The sequence below is a fragment of the Trametes versicolor genome (genome assembly GCF_000271585.1).
Source record: "Trametes versicolor FP-101664 SS1 unplaced genomic scaffold TRAVEscaffold_6, whole genome shotgun sequence".
Classification (NCBI taxonomy): Eukaryota; Fungi; Basidiomycota; class Agaricomycetes; order Polyporales; family Polyporaceae; genus Trametes; species Trametes versicolor.
The window spans coordinates 1,502,423-1,528,376 of record NW_007360326.1 but is presented as its reverse complement, the minus strand read 5'-3'; the positions used below and the strand labels follow the sequence as shown (position 1 = coordinate 1,528,376).

General features: G+C 58.6%; 10 protein-coding genes across 10 annotated transcripts; 5 read left to right on the top strand and 5 right to left on the bottom strand.

Moving 5' to 3' along the window:
• Positions 1-1,045: 1,045 nt before the first annotated feature.
• Positions 1,046-4,283, top strand: TRAVEDRAFT_168213 (Adaptor protein complex AP-1 gamma subunit; the record flags this gene model as incomplete). Its single annotated transcript, XM_008040620.1, has 13 exons — positions 1,046-1,087; positions 1,137-1,165; positions 1,226-1,497; positions 1,547-1,688; positions 1,740-1,913; positions 1,972-2,303; positions 2,364-2,673; positions 2,736-2,951; positions 3,013-3,310; positions 3,366-3,409; positions 3,462-3,950; positions 4,011-4,103; positions 4,173-4,283. Exons 1-13 carry the CDS (start codon positions 1,066-1,068, stop codon positions 4,281-4,283), a joined length of 2,532 nt encoding a protein of 843 aa, XP_008038811.1. The 5' UTR covers positions 1,046-1,065.
• Positions 4,284-4,395: 112 nt separating this feature from the next.
• On the bottom strand, positions 4,396-8,188 carry TRAVEDRAFT_168211 (small nuclear ribonucleoprotein). The gene is made up of 4 exons (XM_008040619.1): positions 5,821-8,188; positions 5,479-5,763; positions 5,095-5,418; positions 4,396-5,036 (listed from the first exon to the last, which is right to left on the bottom strand). The coding sequence occupies exons 1-4, from the start codon at positions 8,114-8,116 to the stop codon at positions 4,489-4,491; spliced, it is 3,453 nt and encodes a 1,150-aa protein (XP_008038810.1). The 5' UTR covers positions 8,117-8,188; the 3' UTR covers positions 4,396-4,488.
• Positions 8,189-8,516: 328 nt separating this feature from the next.
• TRAVEDRAFT_47747 (uncharacterized protein) lies at positions 8,517-8,859 on the bottom strand (the record flags this gene model as incomplete). The annotated part of the gene is made up of 3 exons (XM_008040179.1): positions 8,517-8,585; positions 8,651-8,754; positions 8,808-8,859. The coding sequence occupies 3 exons, from the start codon at positions 8,857-8,859 to the stop codon at positions 8,517-8,519; spliced, it is 225 nt and encodes a 74-aa protein (XP_008038370.1).
• Positions 8,860-9,266: 407 nt separating this feature from the next.
• On the top strand, positions 9,267-9,985 carry TRAVEDRAFT_72118 (uncharacterized protein; the record flags this gene model as incomplete). Its single annotated transcript, XM_008040618.1, has 4 exons — positions 9,267-9,441; positions 9,497-9,576; positions 9,634-9,764; positions 9,817-9,985. The coding sequence occupies 4 exons, from the start codon at positions 9,267-9,269 to the stop codon at positions 9,923-9,925; spliced, it is 495 nt and encodes a 164-aa protein (XP_008038809.1). The 3' UTR covers positions 9,926-9,985.
• Positions 9,986-10,038: 53 nt separating this feature from the next.
• TRAVEDRAFT_72117 (histone H3) lies at positions 10,039-10,709 on the bottom strand. Its single transcript, XM_008040617.1, has 3 exons — positions 10,596-10,709; positions 10,388-10,537; positions 10,039-10,327 (listed from the first exon to the last, which is right to left on the bottom strand). Exons 1-3 carry the CDS (start codon positions 10,689-10,691, stop codon positions 10,157-10,159), a joined length of 417 nt encoding a protein of 138 aa, XP_008038808.1. The 5' UTR covers positions 10,692-10,709; the 3' UTR covers positions 10,039-10,156.
• A 242-nt stretch (positions 10,710-10,951) lies between these two features.
• Positions 10,952-11,541, top strand: TRAVEDRAFT_29136 (histone-fold-containing protein). Its single transcript, XM_008040004.1, has 3 exons — positions 10,952-11,120; positions 11,174-11,283; positions 11,339-11,541. Exons 1-3 carry the CDS (start codon positions 11,036-11,038, stop codon positions 11,453-11,455), a joined length of 312 nt encoding a protein of 103 aa, XP_008038195.1. The 5' UTR covers positions 10,952-11,035; the 3' UTR covers positions 11,456-11,541.
• A 696-nt stretch (positions 11,542-12,237) lies between these two features.
• TRAVEDRAFT_168197 (2-nitropropane dioxygenase) lies at positions 12,238-13,940 on the top strand. The gene is made up of 6 exons (XM_008040616.1): positions 12,238-12,327; positions 12,395-12,501; positions 12,567-12,662; positions 12,721-12,861; positions 12,923-13,326; positions 13,383-13,940. Exons 1-6 carry the CDS (start codon positions 12,264-12,266, stop codon positions 13,621-13,623), a joined length of 1,053 nt encoding a protein of 350 aa, XP_008038807.1. The 5' UTR covers positions 12,238-12,263; the 3' UTR covers positions 13,624-13,940.
• A 242-nt stretch (positions 13,941-14,182) lies between these two features.
• Positions 14,183-15,199, top strand: TRAVEDRAFT_47742 (uncharacterized protein; the record flags this gene model as incomplete). Its single annotated transcript, XM_008040178.1, has 2 exons — positions 14,183-15,118; positions 15,176-15,199. The coding sequence occupies 2 exons, from the start codon at positions 14,183-14,185 to the stop codon at positions 15,197-15,199; spliced, it is 960 nt and encodes a 319-aa protein (XP_008038369.1).
• Positions 15,200-16,417: 1,218 nt separating this feature from the next.
• TRAVEDRAFT_20554 (uncharacterized protein) lies at positions 16,418-20,372 on the bottom strand (the record flags this gene model as incomplete). Its single annotated transcript, XM_008039924.1, has 4 exons — positions 16,418-16,438; positions 16,507-18,199; positions 18,505-18,560; positions 18,699-20,372. The coding sequence occupies 4 exons, from the start codon at positions 20,370-20,372 to the stop codon at positions 16,418-16,420; spliced, it is 3,444 nt and encodes a 1,147-aa protein (XP_008038115.1).
• Positions 20,373-21,403: 1,031 nt separating this feature from the next.
• Positions 21,404-25,470, bottom strand: TRAVEDRAFT_64943 (protein phosphatase regulator REG1). The gene is made up of 3 exons (XM_008040615.1): positions 24,995-25,470; positions 24,187-24,852; positions 21,404-24,127 (listed from the first exon to the last, which is right to left on the bottom strand). The coding sequence occupies exons 1-3, from the start codon at positions 25,273-25,275 to the stop codon at positions 21,958-21,960; spliced, it is 3,117 nt and encodes a 1,038-aa protein (XP_008038806.1). The 5' UTR covers positions 25,276-25,470; the 3' UTR covers positions 21,404-21,957.
• Positions 25,471-25,954: the final 484 nt, after the last annotated feature.

Sequence of the window (25,954 nt, the reverse complement as noted above, 5' to 3'; positions counted from 1 at the left end):
TCGTAGTTGGTCGACGGCGTAACGGGTCCCTGTTGATCCTGGAGGAGTTGATCGTAAACGAAGCAGGATTGAAAAGCGACCACTTACCAGCGTGCGCCTTGAACCAGAAGCCTCGGCCACAACTCGCTCACTGTAGTACCTATAATGATGTGGGGTTTCGGGCGGGTACTGTGCGAGTAGAGGATCAGCGACGCGCGTAAAAGGAACGCGTCAAACCCACATTTGTTGCACTCTGACGCGTCGTGTCGTGTGTGGGAGTAGACGGAACACGTGTATCTTCGCGTTGACGCGACACAGGCCCTACGCGACGCGCCCGTCAAGTTCACCCGAACCCTCCTGTATACAACGTACTACACACCTTTCCTACGATCCGACTTCGCGCGATTCCTCTGTTCGATGATTAGCTCCATCTTGTCCCGTGGACGTTGTGTTGCCGCATCAGGTTGTTCTCTCCTCGCGGGCGTTCTCGGAGCAGGTGAAGGATCGCGCGAAGAGGAAGAGCTAGACACGGACTCGGATCGACTGCGCGAATTCCCGCTAGACCCAGCAACCATTCGTTCATAGAAGTCGGTAGAAAGCTTTTGGGGAGCCTTCTGAGCAGCTGAGGGTTCCTTCGGGACGAAAGGCTGGTTGCGGAGGAGCACCTCCATCATTTCAGTCTGTTTCGCCTTGAACTGTTCCTCAGTGAGGCCGAGTTTGCTGAGCGTTTCTCTTATAGGATTGGGTTTCGGCAGGCCAGGGCGAGGCAGAATCTCCCGTAGCCTCTGAGCGGCCATGGCGGGCAGGAAGGGAGGGACAGTGTGAGAGCAGATGGTAGCAGGAAGAGAGAGCCGAGTGCAAGACAGACTGCAGCCACTCGCACTACTGCCGTTACCCGACCGGGTCAAGCGTATTACGTAATTCAATTGGCCACTATCATTGGCCCCCTCCACCTTATCAACTCAGCGGCCGAGGTTATCGGCGTATACTGTAAATCAATCGTTTTCGATAACTGCGCGGACATCCGTAGCTGTGCGATCGTACAAGCCAGTCTCCGTCCACCACCCCTGCTCGCCGTTCGTGAGGATGCCCTACCACAATCTCAAAGGCATGCTCGCTGTCTATCACTCTAATTACTGTCCTGACGCGTCAACCAGCTCTGATCAAGGGCATTCGGGCATGCAAGGCGAGTCGCCTTTCCAATCCAATTACGTGCCAAGCGGCCGTACTCACACCCATTGCTTAGACCGTCGCAGATGAGCGTGCTTTGATCAAACAAGAGTCCGCCGCTATACGCGCCTCCTTCCGTGAAGAGGACTCCTACGCAAGACACAACAATGTCGCCAAACTCCTCTACATTCACATGCTCGGCTTCGAGGCCCACTTCGGTCAGATCGAATGCCTTAAGCTCGTAGCAAGTCCCCGTTTCGGAGACAAACGTCTGGGATACTTGGGTATCATGCTGTTGTTGGATGAGAGCCAGGAAGTGCTTACGCTGGTCACGAACTCCCTGAAGAAGTACGTTCGCAACGTTAGCCTGGCGGGCCATCTAACCTCGGGCATGAAGTGACATGAACCATGCGAATATGTACGCGGTCGGACTAGCTCTCTGCACGTTCGCGGACATTGCCTCGGAGGAGATGTCGCGAGACTTGGCCAACGAGATCGAGAAGCTGCTGGGTTCGAGCAACACCTACATTCGCAAGAAGGTATGTGAGGTCATGTGGATTCTGCTGCACTTCATGACCATGCGGCTGTAGGCTGCGCTATGTGCCCTTCGCGTGGTCCGCAAAGTCCCAGACCTCGCGGACCACTTCGTCTCGAAATCCAAGAACCTCCTCGCGGACCGCAATCATGGAGTACTCCTCACAGCAATTACCCTTGTTACCGAAATCTGCCAAATTGATCCCCCGAGCCTCGAAGAGTTCCGCAACGTACGGAGCCTATTTGCCTGACTACGATGTTGTGCTCATCCGCCTGTCTATTAAACAGGCCGTACCTCTGCTCGTTCGCCACTTGAAGTCACTCGTGACCACGGGCTACAGTCCGGAACACGACGTTTCAGGGATCACGGACCCCTTCCTGCAAGTCAAAATCCTACGCCTCATGCGTCTACTGGGCAGGGGAGACCCGCGGGCTAGTGAAATCATGAACGACATCCTTGCTCAGGTTGCAACGAACACGGATTCTACCAAGAACGTCGGAAACTCCATTTTGTATGAGACCGTTATGACCGTCCTGGAGATCGAGGCAGACAGTGGCCTGCGTGTTATGGCGATTAATATTCTAGGCAAGTTCTTGAGCAACCGGGACAACAACATCCGGTGCGTTTCGCCCTTTGCCCTTGCGCGCTTTTGAAATGTCTCATCCAGTGTTGGCACCAGATATGTCGCGCTCAACACCTTGAACAAGGTCGTCGCGATCGATACGAACGCAGTTCAGCGGCATCGCAACATCATCCTCGACTGTTTGCGCGACGGCGATATCTCCATTCGTCGGCGCGCGCTCGAGCTGTCGTACGCGCTGATCAACGAGCAGAACGTCCGGATCCTCATCCGGGAACTGCTCGCGTTCCTGGAGGTCGCGGACGACGAGTTCAAGCTGGGAATGACCACGCAGATCTGCTTGGCGGCGGAGCGTTTCGCACCCAATAAACGTTGGCATATTGACACGGTTCTGCGGGTATTGAAGCTGGTAAGTATTGTCGTGTTGGTGTGCTCTCCACAACCACGCATACTTATCGATGAGCGCTTCAGGCTGGCAACTTCGTGAGAGAAGAAATTCTCTCTGCCTTCATCCGACTGGTCGCGCACACACCAGAGCTACAAGCATATACCGCGTCCAAGCTCTACGCCTCTCTGCGTTCAGACATCTCGCAGGAATCCCTCACGCTGGCCTCGACATGGGTGATCGGCGAGTACAGCGAGATCCTCCTCGAAGGTGGTCTTGTTGACGAAGAGCAGCCCAAGCCAGTGAGTTTACTGTCATTTTAGTACCACTCCTTCCTCACTAATGCGGTTTACGGTGCGAAAGATCTCAGATCAGGAAATTGTCGAGCTTCTCATCTCTGTCCTCGACTCGCCCTACGCAAACTACCTCACGCGCCAGTTCGTTCTCACAGCGCTGACGAAGGTCTCGTCGCGGCCAACCACATCGCCCGCGCAGCAGGAACGGATACAGACGCTGCTGATGACCTACACGACAAGCCCCGAACTTGAGCTCCAGCAGCGCGCCGTAGAGTTCGCGAGCCTGTTCAATTTGGGCGAGATTAGGTCAGGCGTGCTCGAGCGTATGCCTGCGCCCGAGCTGAAGGCCACCGTATTGGGTGTCGGTGAGTTTTGCGTTACTTCTCTACTGACTATGTGGGATCCTTAACCTCTGTCTAGTGAGCGAAAACAAGCCCGTCGGCTCTGTACAGCCAGGCAAGGACGTATGTATCCTTGAATTCCCGCTTTGTCCAAATGACTGAACTCGATCCTTAGGCGGACCTTCTTGGGGACGACATTCCAAGCGCGCCCGCTACAAACGGCCAAGCTGCAGCCCCAGCTACCCAAGACCTCCTCGCTGAGATCTTCGGCAACTCTGGACCCTCCGCCCCAACAACTGGCGGCTCGCCCGCACCCCCGCCTGCCCAGCGCAACATCGCCCAGGACATTCTCGGGCTCTTCGACTCTCCCTCTACCACCGCCGCCGCTCCAGCCGCCACGGCGCCATCGTACAACGCACACTCCTCCTTGTTCGGTGCAACCCCTGCAGCACCCTCACCACCCGTCCCGCAAGCTACGTCTCCCCCGCCCGCACAGGCTCCAGCGGCGACGGGCTATGTCGCGTACGACAAGAACGAGCTGAAAGTAACACTGACGCCACAGACGTCCCCGACGCGTCCGGGTCTCGTCCGGGTCCTCGCGCAGTTCGTTGCGACCGGTGCGAACCCGCTGTCGGGTCTCAACTTCCAGGCGGCCGTGCCAAAGGTCTGGTTTCTTTATCACATTAACGGAGGTGTGTTTGGATGCTGACACTAGTACACACAGTCGCAACAACTGCAAATGGCGCCCATCTCAAGTCCCGACGTCGCCCCTGGCCACGCAGAGACCCAGGAGATGCGCGTATTGGCCCCCGCTGGTGTGAGTGCTGCCGGTGGTTGCTGTTTGAGAGGCTTAGTGTGCTGATATTTTCACGCTCTCTGCCTGCAGGCCAACATTCGTCTACGACTGCGCATATCGTACAGTGTCGCAGGACGCGCGGTGCAGGACCAGGTCGATTTCGCTGGTTTCCCAGCTGGGCTGACGGGCGGATCATCATGATGTGCATAATGTGTACTAGATTCTAGCAGTATTTTATTGACACCCTCTGGAATGCATACCTTTCGGCTTGTAGCCTGGCGCTGTACTCACGGAACGTCCCCCCGCTGCGAAAGAATCGGACAAGACCATAGTTGCAATAAGGAGACCTAAAGTACGCATACACAGCACGAGAAACCTATCCTACAACATAACATTATAACGCCCCTCAGATGAACATCTGCAGCGGGTGGCGATCGTAGACATTTTGGCCCTCGCTGAGCTCGCCCAGGTCCGGGTAGAACGGCACGAGCGCGTCCTCCGCGCCGAGGTACAGCGAGTTGTACACGCGCCAGTACACCTCGCGCACCTTCCGCGCGGGGTGGAAGAGCCCCTGGAGCGTGTAGCTGAGGAGCACCCCAGGGCCGAGTGTGACGCGCATCGCCTCGACGGCCTCCATGACCGCGCCGATGACGTGCGGGGACGTCTCGAAGCAGTTCGGCCAGACGAGGTTCATGAGGTGCAGCATCGAGTCTTCGCAGCCGAGCCCGGCGACGCCAAGCGCAAGGTGCTTGACGATCGTGCTTGCCGTTTGGCGATGGACGAGGTCGCGGTCGGTGAGCGCGTCTTCGAGCATGGTGACGACGGAGTCGGCGTAGTACGCGGACTGGGGGCCGACGTACTCGAAGACGAAGGACAGCGCCTTCAGACAACCGGTGCGGACGTTGAGTTCCGCTGTCCGGTACTCGTTCAGGATGGCGGGTATACATGTGAACGCTGTAGGGTGCAGTCAGCGTCAGGACGTGAAACTCGAGATCCAATGCAAGGCACTCACGTCCACAAGTTTCCGCGACGATGGCGATGGCGACGGTACTGCAAACACGACTCTGACGTTCTTGCACGCGCAGATTCGTGAGCAGCACTTGCAGGACGTCTTGCGGACCCAAACTCTTCGCGATGTAACCGAACGAGTTCACCGCCGCACGTCGGATACCCTTCTTGTGCGCTTTCAGCAGGTCCAGGAGCTCGAAACAGATTCGCATCCACTCGCGAGCGGGAACGAACTCAGCACCACGATCGGCGATACGGCCAATCAAGTTGATAGTCGCCTCCTGCACCTTCTCGTGTCGGTTACGAAGGATAGGGGTCATGCGGGGGACTGCGTATAACAAACCGGTCAGCAACGTGCAATATGATACTTTCCAGAGGATGTACTCACGAAGATCCTTCACAGGAGGGTTCATCTGTGTCATACCGACAACGTTGGCAATAGCTCCCTCGGCGGCGATGATACTACCAAGAGTGTCGGGGTACTCCTCACCGAGCTGTTCGAAGAGCACGAGACCGAGCTTGCTGAGAAGCTGATCCTCTCCACACTGCTTGATGACGACAGCGAGGCGCGTCGTGAGGTCGGCGGCTTGTTGACGGACCTTAGCGCTCTTGTTGTTGAGACGCCACAGAATCGTCGAGACGATTTGAGTGAGGTACGGCTTCACACGGATACCTGGGAATGACAAGTGAGTATAAATCGAACGCAGAATACAGACAAAGCAAGACGTACCAAGCGCATTAACGACGGTACCGAAACCGTCCAACATGACCTGGTCCTCCGTAGTCTGCTCCTGGAAGGCATAGATGATACCGTCGACGAGGCGCACTTCAAGGCGTTCGTCGATGTCGGAGGCACCAAGGGACGCGACGACCTTCGTGATAGTCTCCATGACCATCTTCCGGTACGGCTCCGCCTCGTCCTTCAAGTCGTTGACAATCCGGCCCACGATCTCCGCCACCCCAGACTTCTGCGCAAGCTCAACGGTCGTCTCGACGACCTGGCGGTAGTTGCGGCGGTCGAGCGCCATGCGGCGCACCCAGAACGCCTTGAAGAAGTCGGGCAGGATGTCCTGCTTGATGTACTGCGCGGTGACGCCCTCCGTCGCCGCGCACTGCTGCACGACTTTCAGCACGATCTTCTTCATCTCCTCGTCCGAGGTTTGGAACTCGCGGATGAGGATGATGGTGACCTCCTTGATATAGTACTGCACGTACTCTGGGTCCATGAGCGGCAGGATGAAGCCAATCGCCTTCAGGAACGCCGCCAAGCTCTTGCCGCGGTGCAGACGAATGCCGACCCAGAGCGGCTTCAGCACGTTGTCGAAGGACTCGATACCGTACGGGGCGGCAGCTTCGGCAAGGGCGGCCAGAGCCAGCGCGGTCATCGTCCGCACCTTCGTCTGCTCGTCCTGGAGGCCGTGCGCGATGCAGTCCACGAGGTTCCGCAAGTGAGGGAGGACGGCGCAACCCATCATAATGGCGATCTGCTGGACGATACGGATACCGGTGTGGCGGGCTTGCCATGACTTCTTGCTCCTACAGACGGCCTTCAAGAAGGGGAGCAACGAGGGGATACCGAGAGCGGACGCAACGACAGAGAACGCACGGGCGGTGGTATTACGCACATACTCGTCCGCGTGGTCGATATCGGGACGCATAGTGGAAATCATGTGGGCGAGACCAGCTGCCTTGGACAGGTTCGAAATGATCTCACGACCCTCGACACGGGCGTAGTAGTCCTCGTCGATAAGCAAAGGCTCAATGACGACGAGAATCTTGTGGACGTAGGGTCGGACGAGGTCGTCGAGCTTGTAGAGGACACGGTCGATGACCTTGACCAGCAGATGCCGCTCCTGGTCCTCCAGGGTCCGCTCCATGAGTAGAGGCAGGATCTTGTCGAACAGGGGACCCGCACCGAACTCACGAGCCTTGTCCGTGATCTGACGAAGAGCGGTCTTTCGAACGGGAGGGGTGCCGTTCTTGATCTTCAGGAGTAACCGCATGATCTTGCGCTCCTTCATTTCGTCCACAGACATCTCCGTCTCGTCCTCCTCTTTCAAGATCTTCGCGAAGTACTGAGCGTCCTCCGCCTTGAAGAACGCAAGATTGCCAACGCCAGGAATTTCGGTGGGAAGCTCTGGCGCAAGACCCGCGGCGGCGGCCATTGCCGCAGCATCTGAGCTCTCTTGGATTTGGAACCCACCAACCTCGGTTACAGGCGTGGCGGTCAATTTGGGTGGTCGGACGAGGGGTGCATAGCCAGGAGGGGGAGTGACGATAACATAACCAGCAGAGGGTAGGAGGGCGTCCAGCTCTTCGTCGGTGAGGTACCGATTGTGCTTGTCCTCGTGCATGAAGCCAGGCGCGTTCATGATGATTTGAGTCATGGCCACCTCCGGGGCGGCGGCGGGTGCCTGGTCCCAGCGCGACCGCTTTCCGCCAGGAGTTTCGCCCGCGACGTCGGCAGGGGTCGCATCCCACCTAGACCGCCGCTTCTTCGGCGCAGCGCCCTCGAGAGCCTCTTTTGACCACTCACCCTTGTTCTCCTTGTCCTCCTCCTTGCCGTTCGCTGGCTCCTCGATGTCCCAGCGCCGCTTGCGCTTCGTGCTTGCTGAGAGGGCGGCGAGCTCCTTCTGTGCCTCCTCGAGTTCTTCGCGGGGAGGAGTCTTGTCGAGGTCCATCTTCGACTGGCCCTCCTCCCGCGCCTGCTTCTCCTTGTCCGATATCGCCCTCCTCACCCGCTCCTCCTCCTTCTCCAGCCGTTGCAGCCTCATCGCCTCTTTGTAACCACCGACGTCTCCCTCCTCGCCTTCTGCGGAGGCCTGGAAGGCATCTGCGCTCTCGTTTGCGTGGCGGTTGAACCTCCGGTTGTGGTAGTCTGACTGGCGAGACGCGATTTGCCGCTTCGAGGCCGTCTCGGCGAAAGGGTCGATGTCCTCCTCCTCCGCCATGTCGGCGAATTCCTGCAGCACCTCCCTCGGGGCAGTGAACGAGTCAACGAGCCGTGGTGATCTTGGAGAAGACATAGTGAGGAAGAAAAGCGAGAGAGCGGAAGGATGGTAGCGAGAACGTTGGAAAGGACGTGAGCGTCTGTGTGCAAGACGTTCCACGGTGGTGACAGCTGAGTAAACGCGCCACAGCGGAGTCTCAGTGTTCACACTCCGACATAACTAGATAGGCGAGCGCTTGTCTTCCGTAGCCTGTGTACTCGACGAGCTCAGACTCTGCAGGTCCCCCTAATCTCCCGGTCTTGCACTGCCAAAATATCGCGCGTACTGCTGCTGCTAGCTTCTGAACTGGTGCAGACTTATCCGCAATTTTCACGCGTGAAAAAGCGACCGAAGATGCACACAATACGTCACATTCGCCGAGCACCATGGCCACACTTTGCATTCAGTTTCGACAGATGCTCCTTTGCTCCCACTATCATCGACCATTCGTCGCCCGGGTGTTCTTCGTGGCAGCGCTCTCGCGTCTGAGCTCTTGCACCACCGCCTGTGCAGCCGATGCGGTTCAGCACACTCAACTCCGCACCTGCCGTTATGCGACGATGGACATACCGCCAGAGCCTCGGGGTTAACGCCGCTTTCGATCAGGCCAACGCAAGTCGCAAGCGTCTCCTTGTCAAGACCCGTGTTGAGCAGCTGCGAGATGTCGTGGAGAGCTAGGTGCGCCAGTATCAGCTAAGACGCGTTGGGACGTCGGAGAAAGGCGTACTGTTCAGGGTTTCCTCCGCCGCTGAGTGGCGTTCTGCTTCTCGCGTGGACATCTCAGCAGAGTCTCGAGGACGGCCTTCCGTGCTGCACGCAGGTGGTCGTGGTGGCTGGGGGTGGCGGAGAAAGACGGCCTTGGTGGCGGTCGCGCGCGTCGCGTCGCGACTGGAACCTTGTGCTTAGTCATACGCGCTGAGTCGTGCTGCGTATCCGAAGGCGTCCTGACCAAAGCACGCCTAACGGGGCTCAGCGTGCGTTATTCATTCTGTGCGAAGTGTCTGCCACGATCAGAGCGCGATTTATAACAATCCTGTCATTAACGGTAACCAGCGGCCACGACGTACTTAAGACGGACGCAACAAGTCTCTGAAAGCTTAACTCACAGCATCTTGCGATTTTGTTCCTACTTCCTCACCCTCTTACCCCCGCACTCGCAGTACCCGACTACATGTCCTCGTCCACGATGTCCACCTCTCAGCTCAAGTCGCCGCTTGTCGGATACGAGAACGCAGAGCCACTGCCTACCACCTTCAACGCGGACGGCAAGTCGTACTACAACCCTCCAGCCCCGCGCTCCGCCGCATACGACGACTTCCCCGCACCGATCAAGTCAGCGAACAACGGCTTCGACTTCCACAGTGAGTCCAGTGCGCTATTGCAATGCAAATTTGAAAACTAAACGTATCGTGCCAGTCTACTATCACCCCGGCGCGGCCCAAGAGGCTAAGTACGCGGCGGAGCTGCACGAGCGCATCCGACGCGAGTTCCCCGAGGTACGTGCTCATTCCTATACCTAAGACGAAGCACCGCTCACTCGGCGCCGTTCGTAGCTCCGCATCTACAAGCTGTTCGACAGGGCCGTCGGCCCCCACCCGGTCCCCATGTTCGAGGTGAACGTGTTCACACCCCACCAGACCGGCACCTTCTTCTCGTGGCTTGTGGTGAACCGTGGTCCCCTCTCGTGAGTCGCATTCTATGATACGTCATATGTCAACTGAGCGGACGTGTGTTAGTGTCCTCATTCACCCCAACACCGGGGACGCGTACCGGGACCACACCGAGCTCGCGACGTGGATGGGCACGCCGTACCCCTTGTACGGCGGTATGTTGAAAGGACACTAGGCTAGGGTAATGACTAGGTCCAGCGATGTAGTCAGCATGCTTCTGTATAGTATATCAATCACAACGCAAAGCTTCAAACCATAACATGCGCCTCACACATCGCACGACCGCGGACAGTTCAAGCTCGCTCGCAAACAGGATGGAGAGGAAAGAAGAAATTATCTAATAAACAATACAAATACACCCGGTACAGAAGAATACACAGACAAGAATCGCGACACTCGACACCCCCTACGTGCGCTCGCCGCGCAACCGCCGGGCGAGGGCAAGGTCTTTGGGCTGGATCGTCACGCGCTTCGCGTGGATCGCAGCGAGGTTGGTGTCCTCGAAGAGCGAGACGAGGTACGCCTCGGACGCCTCCTGCAGCGCCATGACGGCGGAGGACTGGAAGCGCAGGTCGGTCTATGCGGCACAATGGTAAGCGTCGTGTTCATGCAAAGGTAAAAGGGCGAGAAGACAAACCTTGAAGTCCTGCGCGATTTCACGGACGAGCCGCTGGAAGGGCAGCTTGCGGATGAGTAGCTCGGTCGACTTCTGGTACCGACGGATCTCGCGGAGCGCGACGGTACCCGGCCGGAAGCGATGGGGCTTCTTGACACCACCAGTCGCCGCCTGTGTTCAAGTGAGGTGAGCATGAGACTCGAAGGTAGACAAGGGAGGTGTGGCTTACAGCGGCGGTCTTGCGAGCCTGAGACTTAGCAGCGAGCTGCTTGCGGGGCGCCTTGCCACCGGTGGACTTGCGGGCGGTTTGCTTGGTGCGGGCCATTGCTGATGAGGTGTTTGGGTTTGGCGGTGGTAGTAAGAGTGGCGGAGGGCGCGAGAGTTAGAGCGGATGGATGAGGGGAAAGGCTGCAGCGCCCTGGCTCTATATACAAGGCGCCGCGACGCGCCGGGCTCACGTGCGCCGCGCGTTGACGCCGTTCAACAGAAATAAGGTTCACCACACGTGATCATAGCCACAGGCGCGTCCGATATAAGCAAGTGGGCTGAGGCGCTGAAGCTGCATCCACTCCCCACCTCACACAAGCCACCTCTCCTTCTTCGCACCGTCGAAGCCAACCAACAACGCGCTTTTAAGCACTCTCACCAACCACTACTACCTATCTCGACATGTCTGGCCGTGGAAAGGGAGGCAAGGGTCTCGGCAAGGGCGGCGCCAAGCGCCACCGCAAGATTCTTCGCGACAACATCCAGGGTGAGCCCACTTGCACATTGGACTTGCAGCGCATCGTCTGACAACGACTACAGGTATCACTAAGCCCGCCATCCGTCGTCTCGCCCGTCGTGGCGGTGTCAAGCGTATCTCGGGTCTCATCTACGAGGAGACCCGCGGTGTCCTCAAAATCTTCCTCGAGAACGTGAGTTGCCTCTGCAGTAGCCACGCCAAACATTGTCTTATTCCTCCCCGCTCAGGTCATCCGCGACTCTGTCACCTACACTGAGCACGCGAAGCGGAAGACCGTCACAGCACTCGACGTCGTGTACGCGCTGAAGCGTTCAGGGCGCACACTCTACGGTTTCGGTGCATAGAGGGTTTTGGATTCTTCGATTTGTTTATTTCCTTGTATCATTATGTATTGTACAACACCGGGTTCCTAATCGACTGGTCGAAACGTCTCATCACTGTCCGATTTTGAGTGTTCATTGGTGGTTCTAGTGATCCGGCCGCGGTGCGAAGAGGTTCTGTCAGGAACTGAGCAAGACGCTGGGCACACGACCGAGGAGGTCCTCATCTGGTATGATATATAGGCGAGCGCCGCGCTCCTGCTGTGAGCGTCTTCGTCGTCCTTTTGTTTCTTTGTGGAATACCTCCACTTGCAAACTGTGTAGCCTAACGAATAGCACATGCAGGCATCAATGTTGGTCCCGCAGTACGCCTGATCCGGCCCATGCCTGAATACCTGACACCGACGAGGGTGCACCGGCGTGTCTACAGCCGGTCAACGTCTGCTGACCCCCAGCAAAGCCACAGGGATGATCATGACGGGTACTGCGTGTGCCACTGCCGGCTGGCCACACACCGGCCGTTCGTACACACAAGTTCTCAAGGGAGTCGCGCACACGACCCGCCGTGTGCCAACGTAGCTCGCCGCGAGGATCTGCGAAGGTTCATCGATGCAGACGAGCAAGGACCCTGACGGAAGCAAGCGCGACGGCGCCTCCGCGCGATGATGCGGGGCGGGCGCTCATCTCACCCCGATCTCATATCACATGCCGGGTAAACGGGCGCGAGAGAGACGGCCGGGCACCGACCCCAGCGGCCTCCATAAAGCTCTCAGCCTCCCGCCCGTCGCCTCCACCATCCCTGTCTCCCTACCCCTCACACTCATATCCCGCCATGGCCACCATCACGACCCCCCTCACCAAGCTCTTCAAGATCAAGCACCCCGTGCTGCTCGCAGGTGAGCCCTCGCGCGTCCAACCCTCGGGGGGAGGCGACATATGGACTAAACGCGCCCTCGCGCGCAGGCATGAACGTCGCCGCCGGTCCGGAGCTGGCGGCTGCTGTCACCAATGCGGGTGGTCTCGGCGTTATTGGCGGTGTGGGCTACACCCCCAAGATCCTGCGGGCACAGGTCAGTTCGTTTGATGCCCATAGACATGCAGAGAGCACCCGTGCTGACTACATTTGCCTCCGCAGATCAAGGCCCTCAAGGACGACCTTGTGGACAAGAGCGCGCCCTTTGGCGTGGATTTGCTGCTGCCGCAGGTCGGAGGCAACGCGCGCAAGACAAACGTGAGTGCCCCACACACTCGCGTCGCCTCGACCGTCTCACGAACTGCGGGTTTCCTAGTACGACTACACGAAGGGCCAGCTGCCTGACCTCATCGACGTCATCATTGACGAGAAGGCCTCCCTCTTCGTCTGCGCCGTCGGTGTCCCCCAGAAATGGGTCGTCGAGAAGCTGCACAAGGCAGGCATCCCCGTTATGAACGTAAGTCGCGCCCCCATCCCTTCCCCCCACCCCAGAACCGCACTCACGCACGCCACCTCAGATGGTCGGCCACCCGAAGCACGTGCAGAAGGCCCTCGACGTCGGCTGCGACCTCATCTGCGCGCAGGCCGGCGAGGGCGGCGGGCACACGGGCGACATCCCCGCGTCGCTGCTCATCCCCGCGTGCGTCGACATCTGCAAGGGCCAGAAGTCGCCCCTCACTGGGGAGCCCGTGTACGTGATCGGGGCGGGCGCGGTGTACGACGGGCGCGGGCTCGCCGCGAACCTGTCGTGGGGCGCGGAGGCCGTGTGGGTCGGCACGCGCTTCGTCGCGAGCACGGAGGCGGGCGCGCCGAAGGCGCACAAGGAGGCCGTCCTCAGCGCGGGCTACGAGGATGCGGTGACGACGCTCATCTACACCGGTCGCCCGCTGCGTGTCCGGAGGACACCGTACGTCGACGACTGGTAAGTCCTCCTTTATGCTCCGTGATGGGGGCGTCGGATTGAGTATTGCTTTTCAGGAACAACAACCGCCAGGCGGAGATCAAGGAGCTCACGGCGAAGGGTGTCCTCCCGTACGAGCACGACCTGAAGGAGCACCCCGAGAAGTCGCTGGAGGCGCGCGCGTGGCTCATCGGGCGCGTCGCGGCGCTCATCCACGAGGTCCTGCCCGCGAAGCAGATCGTGGAGAGCATGGTGAACGACGCGGCGGCGATCCTGCAGGCGAACGCGGCGAAGGTGGCGGTCAAGGCTAAGCTATAGTATTTTTATGCCGCGGCGGCACGTGTAATGTGCTCCTAGTCTGTTCACTTATAGGATATCCCGGATATTGACCGTTTCTTCTGCATGGACCCCACTGCAACATTCTACAGCTATCGCGGAATCAGTAGGCCCCTGGCATGATGATGTACAAATTGCTCTTTGCGTGAGGTGGTACCGAGCGAGCACTAGCATGTACGCAGCGCCTAGTACTGGTAGCCTTTATGTAGGCGCGTGCATTCGTATCCTGCCCATTACCCGCCATGTACGTCGTTTAGGCAGCTGTTTTCTGCTGTTGATTGACTCTGTGACTAGCTCATGGAAAGCCATTACGAGCGATTGAAGAGGCTACGAGAAGTATCATGGTGTGCAGGAGACGTCTCACGATGCTACCGCAGCACACTGGCATGAACTCTTACATATAGCCCGCTGCACCCCCCACGAACTGCACCATCCACTTGCCAGCACCCAGGTGCGTACCGCTCTCGAGCATGACCTAATGTTTGCTTCCACTGACATCGCAGACTGCCTTGTAGAAGCCGACCGTTCTACACACTCCACAATGGATGAGGCCACCCAGCAAGCTCACGGCGACGACACGCAGTCCCCCACCCCCACCATCGCTCCTCCTCCTTTCGACAAGCCATCCGCGGACATCGTTCTGCGCACCGCCGACTACGTCGATTTCTGCGTCCGGCGCGCGATCCTCGAGGAGGCATCGGCCGTGTTCGCCGACATGTTTAGCCTACCACAACCGTCTCCTGGCGCAGACTCCTCCTCCCGTACTCCCCCAATCCTCGTGTCTGAAGACAGCAAGACGATCGAGGCCCTCCTGCGGATGTGCTACCCGGTCTCCGACCCGGAGTTCGCCTCTCTCGACGAACTTAAGCCTGCGATGGAGGCCGCACGGAAGTACCAGATGGACGGCCTCATGCCGACGTTCACGCGTCGGTTGGTCGCGCTCTCCGGTCTTTTCCCTCTCCAGGCGTACGCTCTCGCCCTCCAGTACGGAATGGAGGACACCGCCCGGGTCGCCGCGAAGCATTTTCTCTCTCTCCCGCATCCTTGGCGGTATGTCGCAGAGCTGGAGCACATCTCAGGTGGTGCCTACTTCCGTTTGCTGAGCTACCGGGAAGCATGTGCACAGGCGGCGAAGGGTGCTACGCGGGGTACGGAATGGCTCGAAGACGGCAAATACACGTGGTTCACGTGCGGGTCCGCCGACTGTCCCCGGCCCAAAGCTCGCAATAAGGTCTGCATCATGAGTATCAGAGGGGGAGATGAGATTGAAGCACGCCCGTACTTCGATGTCCACCTCGCTCGCACAGCGGCCCTCCTCGCCGCCAAACCCTCCCGCAGCACAGTGGACCACGCTGGTGCATACATGCAGCTTGTTCAGGATGCAGCTCCTTGCTCGACTTGCAAATCCCTCATAGCTGCGGATGCCTCTAGATTTCACCAAAACCTAGCGCTCGAGGTTGATAAAAGGGTTAACGAGGTGCGTCCCTGTTCTCCAGATTGCTACGAATGGTGTAATGATCTTTTCGCCCTGCAGGTGGTGCTGAAGATCAAGCTGTAACGATTGGTGTCGCGCTGATACGAGATGCCGCATTGTCAGCAAAGCCGTATCGCGACACAGTGGAGGCGGAGGAGCTTCAAGGCGACCAGATGTTCCAAGACGCCTCCTCCTGCAACGCCTCTTGTAGAGTGTCAATACATCTGCACACGCGCAAGTTTATGTCAAGGCTTGCGGTAGAGGTGGATAAGAGAGTATCAGCTGTACATACTGGTTCCCTCCTGACACACACGCATTGCAGCCTCTCGCTAATATGCTCTATGTCAGATCGACCTGAAGATTGTACGCAAGTAGGAGACCCTTGAAAGAGTGCCACGGTTGCTTTCGGTGAAAGGATACTTTGTATGTAGCCCAAGGATGTGTTTCGGAACTACTTGACATCACTGTGGCTAACTACGAGCTCGCACAAGAGATCAAGGCAGGATCGAATGTGCCGCATGCGTTGACCGATTTTAGACAACTGTAGATATTGCCGATATTGTTGCCACAGAGGACGATGAAGCGACCGGGGGCGTCCGCTTCGCTGTGGGCGTAGAACACCTGAAGTTCTCGCCGTTTCAGTAGCTCCCGAGCTCCATCGTCGAGCAGTCGACTCGGAAGTCGGACTGCAAGGCGGCGTCGTTGGTCCACTGGTACTACATTCCGCTGCATCCGTCGACGGGGACGAGGGAGTAGTTCATGGGACTTAAGGGTGAGCTCTCAGAACGCGTCGGAGCCGGCGTCCAAGAGCGTCGTGGGAGCCTTATTGTTCTCATTGATATTTATGAAGTATGTGCCGCGCGCCAATGTACAAGAAACCCTTCGAGCCCGCCCCAAAGGATGCGGCTTCCGGGACATGCAGTGCCAGCGGGCGTCGACCCGAGTTGACCACTGGGTCCCGACTGGAGTCCACGGACGTCGGGATGGACAGCCTGTGGTGAAGACCTTCGACGAGGAGTTCGCTGCGCGAAACGCGGCAGCTGTCAACGCGGGCCTTGGGCAGTTGGGCCGACTGCCGAGTCATGGCCAAGCACTCATACACTTCAGGGTTCAGCGATCGATTTAATCTCCTCATTTCCTTGTACACCAATGCAATATCGCATTACTTATCGCGCTATGTCTACTACACGTCCGACCCCAGTTTTACAGCCTCATGATCCACAATCAAGTATATAACCTAGTACTTGAAGGTCTACACATAGCACCGGCACACCGTCATGTGCGAGGCAGCGCGTAGGCCGATCAGATGAAGTCCACTGGCACCTGTAGAAAATTGCATGTCATCAAACCACAATGGTCAAGGGTACGTAGTAGCCAGTGACGAAACACACCTTCGATACAGCATCGTCCACCGCCGAAGCATAGGAATCAAGGACTGCCCACGCCCAGGTCAGATTTGTCTGAGGAGAGCAGGGTGGTCCGTTTCGAGGGGTGAAACTAGGCTTGTCCATACCGAAAACGTGAAAGTCAGGGTCCCGACAAGTCGGAAGGTCGTTGACTGCGGCTTGCAAGAATTTCCTGGCCACTTTGGTGTTGCCGCTCAACGTGGACTTGCATGGTCTGTCTTTGAGCGCGTGAAGGATGGATTCAAGGGCCAAAAGCACCGGCTTGCTCACTGCACTGTGGCCCACCAGCTGAGTATTAATGCAAAGATTATCCGGATACCGCGAATAGCAAGGGTTCATATACACGCAGGAACGTCTCGGTGCTCCCTTGATGTCGAGCCAGGAGTCGGCAGGCAGTTGTGCGGCTTGAGAACACGCTTCGAGGTAGACCAAAAGTCGCCGATATGGTCCATTCTGCATCGTCTCAAACTCGGGGAGATACCGCGTGCATGTCGAGGAGATGCTGTGGTTTTGCAAAAGCGAGCGGACGCAGTTGCGTGCCTCCGCAACCCAGCCATAGCGCACAGCATGGATATAGGTGCGAAGGGGATCCTTCTCCAAGATCGTCGGCCATGAGTAACGTATCGTGGCCTCCACTAGTTGCAGGTCATATTTGCGGGCGGCGAAGAGGACATCCAGGAGTAAGTCGAGGTCATCGGGTGGCGCACCGCTCTCTGCGCAGCACATCCGAAGCATTGTGTCAACAACGACACTGTCCTCCTCCATAAGATGGATAGACAAATCACCGTCGTCCTCACAGAGCTCCAAGGGGATCGTACGCTCTCGTAGGGTCCTAGCTGAAGCGATGGCGATGTTTGAGCGCGACACTCTGAAATCGACGCCGTCGCTGCTCCTGAGGATGAGATGGGCGTCCGGTGCATCCAAAGGAGGGCGAACAGCCGAAAGTGAGTTCCTCGCGGAAGTCTCATGCCTTGGGACCGGTTCGCAGAATGCCCCAGGGGCGATGGAGGTTCTAGAGCTTGGTTTTTCCCCAATATGCGTGTGGCTGGGCTTCTGCGGCTGGGCCCGAGCGCGTTTGAGCTCTAGTAGCCGGTAGTATGCGCCAGCAGAGATATCGTCGATTCCGAGACAGTGCAGGTGACCGTCGACCTTGCCCATGTCGACGGCGCTATGTGCTGCGAGCGACGCTTCGGCCTCTAGTCCGAGGCGACACGCGATGACGAATATTTGGAGAGGACGGGATTTCAGGTGTCGAGGCTTGAATATGGCGCTCTTGGCCAACACGTTCGCCGCTTTCATCTCGTACTTCATGGCGGCGCCGAGAACCCGACGGATGAGGTCGAGTGATCTTAGTTCTGGATCCGGTTCGGGGTAGCAGACGCGCAACAGGACATCCAGTGCTTCGCCGTCCTCAGAGACGTCAACGACCGGTCGCCCGGAACCTGTGTCGTCGGGAGGCTGGGGAATGCTGAACATACCCTCGAACACAGGTGATGCCAGGGTGAGAATAACACGGTGAACGTGGAACTCGATGTTATCGCTAGAGCGAAGAATGAGGTCAGCGTCATCGCGGTCGAATGGCGCGGATGCCTTGCGGCTTTGTTGAGTGCTAAGCTGAGGAGCACCAGTCACCACATCGGAGAGGGGCTCAGGAGTGGAACTTGATGCCATGACCGTTCTACACCGCCACTAGTCAGCGCAATGCCATTCAAGGGAAGAGAATGCTTACTACAGTCTTGGGAGGCGCGCCGAATGAGTACGCCAAGGGAGAGGTAGGAGGTAGGAGCTAAGTTAACGTTAACGTGGGCGGAGTCCTCTTATAGCCTGAGGCCTGAGCCACTGTTAAGTGCGCATGTACCATAATGCGAAAACTGATTCAAAAAATGACATTGTTCCCAGGGTGACATGGTTGCAGCGCAAGTGATAGTCAGAGCAGAGACCATGATTTGTGTACACGTGAGGTAGATGGACAAACCAGCGAACCTGGAACTTCGCGAGGAGCCGGGAGAGATTGCGAGCTCCGACCGCAACGACCAATGCTATACATAGTGCATTACAGACCGCTCCAGATGTGTATGAAGCAACGCATAGGCCAATTACGGGAGCGGCACCTGTTTTCGTTTAGCATCAGTGACAAATCGTATCATTACGCAGCCCCGGCCAGCGGTAGAGCGCACCTTCGATACAGCGTTATCCACCGCGGAAGCGTAGGCATCGAGGACCGCCCAAGCCCACTTTAAGTTTGTCGCCGGTGGACATGTCACGGCCAGTAAAACACCCTGATGATGGGTCTGACAAGGGGGTGAATCGTTGGCTATAGCCCCCAAGAACGTCCTCGCCGCTTGGGAATCGCTGCCGAGAGTAGACCCGCACGGCTTCTTTCTCAGCGCGGCTGTGAGCGATCGGATGTGGGAAATGGGAAACTGGGTTAGTGACCAAACGTCCTCGGTGTTGGAGTTCGTCGTGTGAATGGAGTTGGGATACCGGGCTTGGCAAGGGCACTGCTCGGGCGCCCCGCAGCATGGACGCTGCGGTACTTCAAGTTGAAGCTGGAAATCAGCCGTAGCGGCTTGGGAGCACGCTTCGAGGTAAGACAGCAGCCGGCGATATGGTCCATTCGCCATCGTCTCGAATTCAAGAAGATACCGCTCGTGTATGGAGGGGATGTCGTGGACCCGAAAGAGCGAACGGGCACACAGGTGTGCCTCCGTCACCCAGCCGTACCGCACGGCGGCGAAATAGAGGCGCAGAGGATCACGTGTGATGTATATCGGCCACGAGTGCCGTATTATCGCCTCCACCCTCGGTAGCCCGTATTTGCGAGAGGCAGAGAGGACGTCGAGGAGTAGGTCGAGGTCGTCGAGGGGGACACTGCTTGTTAAGACGCACATTCGGAGCATCGCGTCAACGACGACGCTGTCTTCCGCCATTAGGTGAACAGACAGCTGATCGTCATTCTCACCATCGTGGTGAAGCTCCGAACGGGGTGCACGAGCGATCAGATCCGAAGTTGAAAGGATCGCGATATTAGTTTGCGATATCCGAAACTCGAGCGAGTCGCTGGACCTGAGGATGAGATCGGCGTCCGGCGCATCGAAGGGGGAGTTGACAGCTTGGAGAGGTGCCCTCTGCACGGAAGCGGAACGCTTCGATGGTTCACAGAATGACCCTACAGAGGTGGTGATTTGACGACTCGTGCTTCTGCGGGGGCAATATTTGCATCTTTTGCCACTGCCATGGTTCACGACGACGACGGAACGGTGAAGATCCAGCAGACGGTAGTATGCTCCAGCGGAGATATCGTCCAGCCCCGGGCATGTTACGCCCTCCACGAGATCCTTCTCGACAGCGTGTCGCGCCGCGGCAGCAGCTTGATCCTCTAGTCCCAAGCGACATGCGATGACGAACACATGAAGAGGGCTTTCGTCCATGAATCGCGGCTGGACTATAGCGTTCTTCGCTAAGACGATCGCCGCATGGACTTCGTACTTCATCGCTGCGCCGAGAACGCGGTGAAGGAAGCCGAGCGACGGGAAGTCTGGAACTGGCTCGGGATTGCAGACGCGCAGCAAGACGTCCAACGCTTCGCTATCTTCAGACACGTCAACGATCGGCCGCTCAGTACCAGCCGCGTCCGGCGGCTGAGCGAGAGAGAGCATTTCCGCGAAGACGAGCGACGCCAGAGTGAGAATGATGCGATGGACGTGGAAGTCGACCTGGTCTCCGGAGCGAAGGATGAAATCCGCGTCCTCGCGGTCGAATGGCCTGGACGCCTTGCGGCTCTGCTGGATAGGAGCGCTCGGCTGAGGAGCGACCTCCGTCGGGGAGGCAAGGTAAGTGGGAGATGACATGACTACAAGACGCATCAGCGCGATATCTCCACTGCAACGAAAGCCCACTCACAAGTATGGTAAGTGAGGTTTGATAGTCTTATGTGCAGGCGGACACCGCAGGTGTGATATGCCTTCTATTCATATAGCAAAGTCTTCAGCCGGTGCCCTCTTCGACGCGCGTGAAGCTCACCTCGTCTCCAGTGTTGGGCTAAGGCGATGGCAAGAGGGAGGAGGCCGGCGGGCGCACTGGTGGTGGGTGCGAACGACTACCGCAGCACCGCAGGGTCAGTAAGGGCACGTTGCGGCACGCTGCAACTTCGCGCAAAGCTCGTGCTGCAGCAGCCCATCGTGTGAATTTGCGTAGACGCACTGGCCCAAACACCTTCGAGTTCCAGCGACGCAACAGCGACGGGGCCCGCAGTGGTTGGTCCGTGCTTTACGTTTACGCCTGTACTGTTTGTTGCCTGTACCGTCCTAGGCAGGTAACACGAGGATCGCCAGGCACTTCGGACGCAGTGAGCTATCTTACAATTCCCTCAGTGCTCATCAGTGGTAGTTCAAATCATTGGCTAGAAGACGCACCAAGTCGCTTGGGGGGTCCACCGATTCTACAATTGCAACTGTCAGTAGGTCGTCAATACATCAAACCATCCACGTCGCCCGAGACGACACACGCACACCGACCCGGAATATCCGATAAACGTTAAGAGTGGCTTTCAGTAGAGTATATACACCCAAAAGTACATCTATGAAACAAAGCGGGGAGAGACGCCTAGAGAGATACACGCGGCAGCGCACGAGGAGAAAGAGAGAGCCGGGGGAGAAGGGCTGCCGCAACAACGAACACTACTGCCGCGCACGCACGCCCGCGCGTGCGCAGCGCACTATACGGTACTCGTGCGGGGGACACACGCGGACACGGACACCAAACCTACTGCTGCTAGTACTACGCCCAGGGGAAGCCGAGCCGGGGAAACGGGACGCGGGACAGGATGCGGGGAATACGGGGGAGATTGATGGCAATGGAGAGCGGACATTGGGATGGGGGGAGTACGGATACACGACACGGCACTTGACCAGACCAAACCAAGGAGAGGAGAGGAAGGGGGGGCGTGAGCGCGGAGAGGGAAGAGGGGAAATGGGGCGGGAGAAGGTCCAAGAAAACAACAGGATGCGATGCGGCTGCGCGAGGACGGGGATACACGTGTGGGGTGTGACGCCACCACGGCGTCGGGTTGCAAGTGCATGATGTGCAGAGGGAGGGAGACAAGGGGAGCCGGGGGAATGTGAACACGTGAGACAGCGCCGGTCGCAGTGCAATGGGTCGCGCGCGGCGGGAATTAAGAGCAGGACGCCGGGTAAGTAAGCATAGAAGAAGATATAGTTGCCCGGAGACGAGAGCGGGGCGATAAACAGCTGCCATACGCATATTCGAATAATAACTTGAGTGACGGAACGAGATCATGATGTGTTGGGACAGTCGTCATGGATGGGGATGCAATTGCAGGCAGCAAGGCGGATTATGCGATGCGTGATGGCAGGTTTAGAGGGGTAACGGAGTAGGATGTGTCGGGGAGGCGAGCGCACGTTCGTTGAGCTTGCTCTAGTTCCATATTGACCCGAGGAAACCACGCGCCGATTGCACAATCTCGGCTGCGCGGTTCACCAGCGTCCCAGCCTGCTCCTGCATGCCGTCAAAAGACACCCGCTGGGCGCGCGTCGGATGCCTCAGAGCATTCGAGCTATCAGGGGACTTCGGCGACTCCTCAGACGGGGAGGGAGGACTAGGTGAGGTCTCCGGCGACTTGCCGGTGCTCGGCGAGGTCGCAGTGGAAGACGAAGGAGGCTCGTGAGATGCGAAGACGGGGGACGGTACGGGTTCGGCCTTCTGCGCCGGGGGCACCTGCATCCGGAAGGCAGCTACAGGCGAGTTCGCCGGCGTAGGCTGTCTTGATCTCCGCTCCTCTTCCTCCTCTTCGGGAATGGGTGACGGGATCGCCACCGCGACCGTCGGGAGCTTCGCAGCGGGATCAGCTGAACGGCTCGGACGCGCTAACGCCTCACGTGCTTCCTGCTGAGCCTGGCTCGGGCCCACAGTCGACACGCTCGCCGTCTCGGTCGACGACCCGGACACGGACGACGGCGGCGACGGTATCCGCATCGACTTCTCCGGGATGTCCGACAAGACCGGGGAGTATGGCTGGTACGCGCCATCGCCGCTGTCGCTGCCGCGCGACGGCGAGCCCACCGCGTTCGGCGGGCTCAAGCTGTCGCCTAACCGCCTACCGGTGCGCTCGCGCCCGCGCTCCTCTTCGCCACCACGTCTTCTGCTGCTCCGCTGCTCGACGACGACGCCACGATCGCGACACCGAGTGCCTGCGTAAGCACTGCCGATACCAATCGCGCTGCCAGTTGGCGAGATGCTGCCCATGGGCGAGCTCGTCCCACGACTCCTGCTGCGGCTGCCGGAGCGCTCGTGGTCCGAGAACGACGACGTGCGCGTTGACGAACGCCCGCGAGAACTGGACGCGCTGCGCGAGTCGGTCGAGTGCGAGTAGGACGACGAGCCTGTCGTCGTGCTCCCGCTCACACTCGGGGAATGGGGTGTGCGGCCGCGCGACGGCGCGCCGTCCGCAGACAAGAGCGCCGGATCGCAAGGGGCGGAGCCCGGCGCGGACGACGGTATTGAGTGTGTGCTGGATATTGACGACGAGACGAGCTGGGAGTGTGCAGAGTTCACGCGAGGCACAGGCACAGCGGGGGTGGAGGGTAATGATCCATGCGCGGTCGGAGGGGAGGCTTCCTGTTCTGGTAACCTGAAAGCAACAGCCGGCCTGGCTGGACTGCTTTCGCGCGACCGCTCCTGGCGTTCCTCGACTGCACCGCTGGCCTCGTTCACCACGACGACCGGCATGTTGCTCCCGCCCGCGTTGGACGAGGTGGCATGCCAGCCACCGCTGTTACTCCGTCCCATCGTAACGCTAGAGGCACTGCCATCCGCAACGCGCATGATAACATCCCCGTCGTCGTCCCGCACGTCCGTCCGACTGCGTCTCCGGGATAAGTGCGTCTGGCTGAAATCCTCGCCAAGATCAGGTCCGCCGAAGTAGTCGTACGCGTCCCCGACCGGAGGATGCGCGATGTCGTCAATCTGCATGGGGGAATCAACCATCGACTGTGCGCCATAGAAGGTGCCCGAGTTCGAGCGTTGGAGCGAGGACCCGCCGATCGAGTGCTCAGCCGGCATACCGACGCTTGGTATACGCGGCGAGGATCCGGGGACCGGGGACCGTGCGAGCGGAGATCGAGGATAGGGAGAAGAAGTGCCGACACTGAAGTACGACTCGCGATGGTGGTACACGTCCTCGTTGCTGCCTAGGTTCGGGGTTCCCGGTTGGCTGTAGCTCGCCGGAGGCACCCACACGAGGTCGACCTCATTTGGCGACTCCGGCATTCTGCCTTCGAGGACGGTTCCCAGCTCGTTACCCACGCCGGTGCTCTTCAATAATGTGGGTGGGATCGGAGCGATGGTGACGTGTTCCCGGTCGGTAGAAGCGCGGCGGACCATGGGAGGACGGGGCCGGGCTGCCGTAGTATCAACGCCAAATGTCGTGGCAAACGGCGAACTTCGCGAAGAGGAGGATGAGCGGGAACGGCTAGAGGCCGTGCGCATCTCGAGGACGTCGTCGTCATCGTCGTCCGAATCCGAACCCGGACCGTAATACGAGACAGGCTCCTCGTATTCGCCTTCGTATCCGAGTTCAGAGTCGTACCTGACATAGGTATATTAGGATCGGGTACATCGTATACCATTCAGAGCTGCGCCACTCACCCATCATCGTAGGCATCAAAGACACGACCCTCGCGTGTAGGACCCGTGTTGGTGCGCTTCGTCTTGGGCTTCTCAATCGCAATGCACTGTTCCACGAACGTGTTGAAGCTGATGTGCTTCTTCTTCCCCCCTGGCCCGTGGGAGCCGTCAACGCCAATGCTCGAACTGCCGCTCAAGTCTTGATCGCTGCCGGTAGAACCAGAGGCCTCGCTGCCAGGCGCTAATTGCGCGACAGGGGGCGCAGTGCCATCCTCCGCGATTATGCGTGGTGGCGAGTTCTTGCGGAAAGGGCGCCCGCGCAAGCTGATGTGCGTATCGCTCTTGGTGTGCATGAGTGGCGGACGTGTGAGAGTCGAAGTGCTGGAGCCGTCGTCGCGTTCCTCAGATTCTTCATCGCTCTCCAGGTGATTGAAGAAGGGACTGGCGGGGAGAGAGAGAAGCTGACTGATGCTCCTACGCTTCAGTATAGGCTTCTTGGGCAAGGGTGCGGGAGGTGAAGGAAGACCCTTGAGGTGCTTGTTGGTCTTGTAAGGACCGGGGAGGTGGTCAGTACTAGTTTTCCGATGGATAGCGGCGAGTTTGGGAATCTTCTTCGTCGAGTAATCTGTCCAATCGTGACCGATGTGTAGAGGGCCATACAGCCAGGTCACGTCAGAGTCCTTTAACCTGCCAAACGACGTTAGAGACACGCAGGTAAAACGCGGTATCACGGCTCCTGAACACGAGGAGTGCTATCTCGACCATACGAACCCCTCATGTTTGGGAGCGAGATACGAGAGATGAACGGCTAAGAGGATATAAAACACACCAATTGAGGGTCTCCGGACTAATCGTCTTGAGCTTGTTTCTCTGCTTCCACCACGTCCGCCAACTCGCGTTTTCGAGACGCATTCCGTTGGCGATCGCGTTCTTCTGGCGGGTCATACTGCGCCATGACCGCCAGACGTCCTCCTCCTTCCAGTCGTGAGAGAGGTAGTCAACTTGGCCTTCGGGGAGGGTGACGAATGACGAGTCGTCAGGCGCAGCATTATGGGTGACAGAGACAAGCAAGACGGGCAGATAGCTCGTCAAGGTCGCAGGGATAGGCATTGCCGTCGTGGTCGCCAGGAGGGGCAGTGGTGTGTCGGAGGAGACAGACGACGGTTCGTAAGGTGAGAGAGGAGAGGAAAAAGTCCCAGAAGAGAGTTGTGGAACCGACGGTGAGTCGGTAGCGGATATCCGAGAGACTAAAGAAGCAGAAAGGCCTGGTGACCAGCTGCTTGGTGATGGGAGGACGTCGTCGACAGCGCGCTGGGCGTGCAGACTAGACGGCCGTGTGGGTGACGAGGTGGGGGTGGGCTTGGTCGATTAGGAAGGGGGCGCCATGGATGGCGAAGGGAGGAAATGGGATGGACGACGGTGGAGAGCTCGATTCGTTGGCGGCGCGAGGGTCTGCCTGGAAAAGCCCGCTCTTCCCCGATCCCCCATCTGCCATCTCCCACGTGCCTTTTTCGCCCGCTCCTGCGTCCCCGCCTCTTCCTTCTTCCCGCCCCCCGCCCTCTCGCACCCCCCGCCGGCCACGGCGCCCTCATCGATCCTCCCGCCCGACTCATCCTTGATGCTCGCCATCGATCGCACTCTGCATACATTCAGCATTCTGTGCCATTTTCTGTGCCCCTCTGCGCAACGGAGATGGCCCTCAGGCTCCGGTGCGCCGTCCGGAGCCCCCGCACGGTCCGGACGGACCTCTGGATCTCCCGAGGAGTGTCCATCACGCCCTGGCTGCATT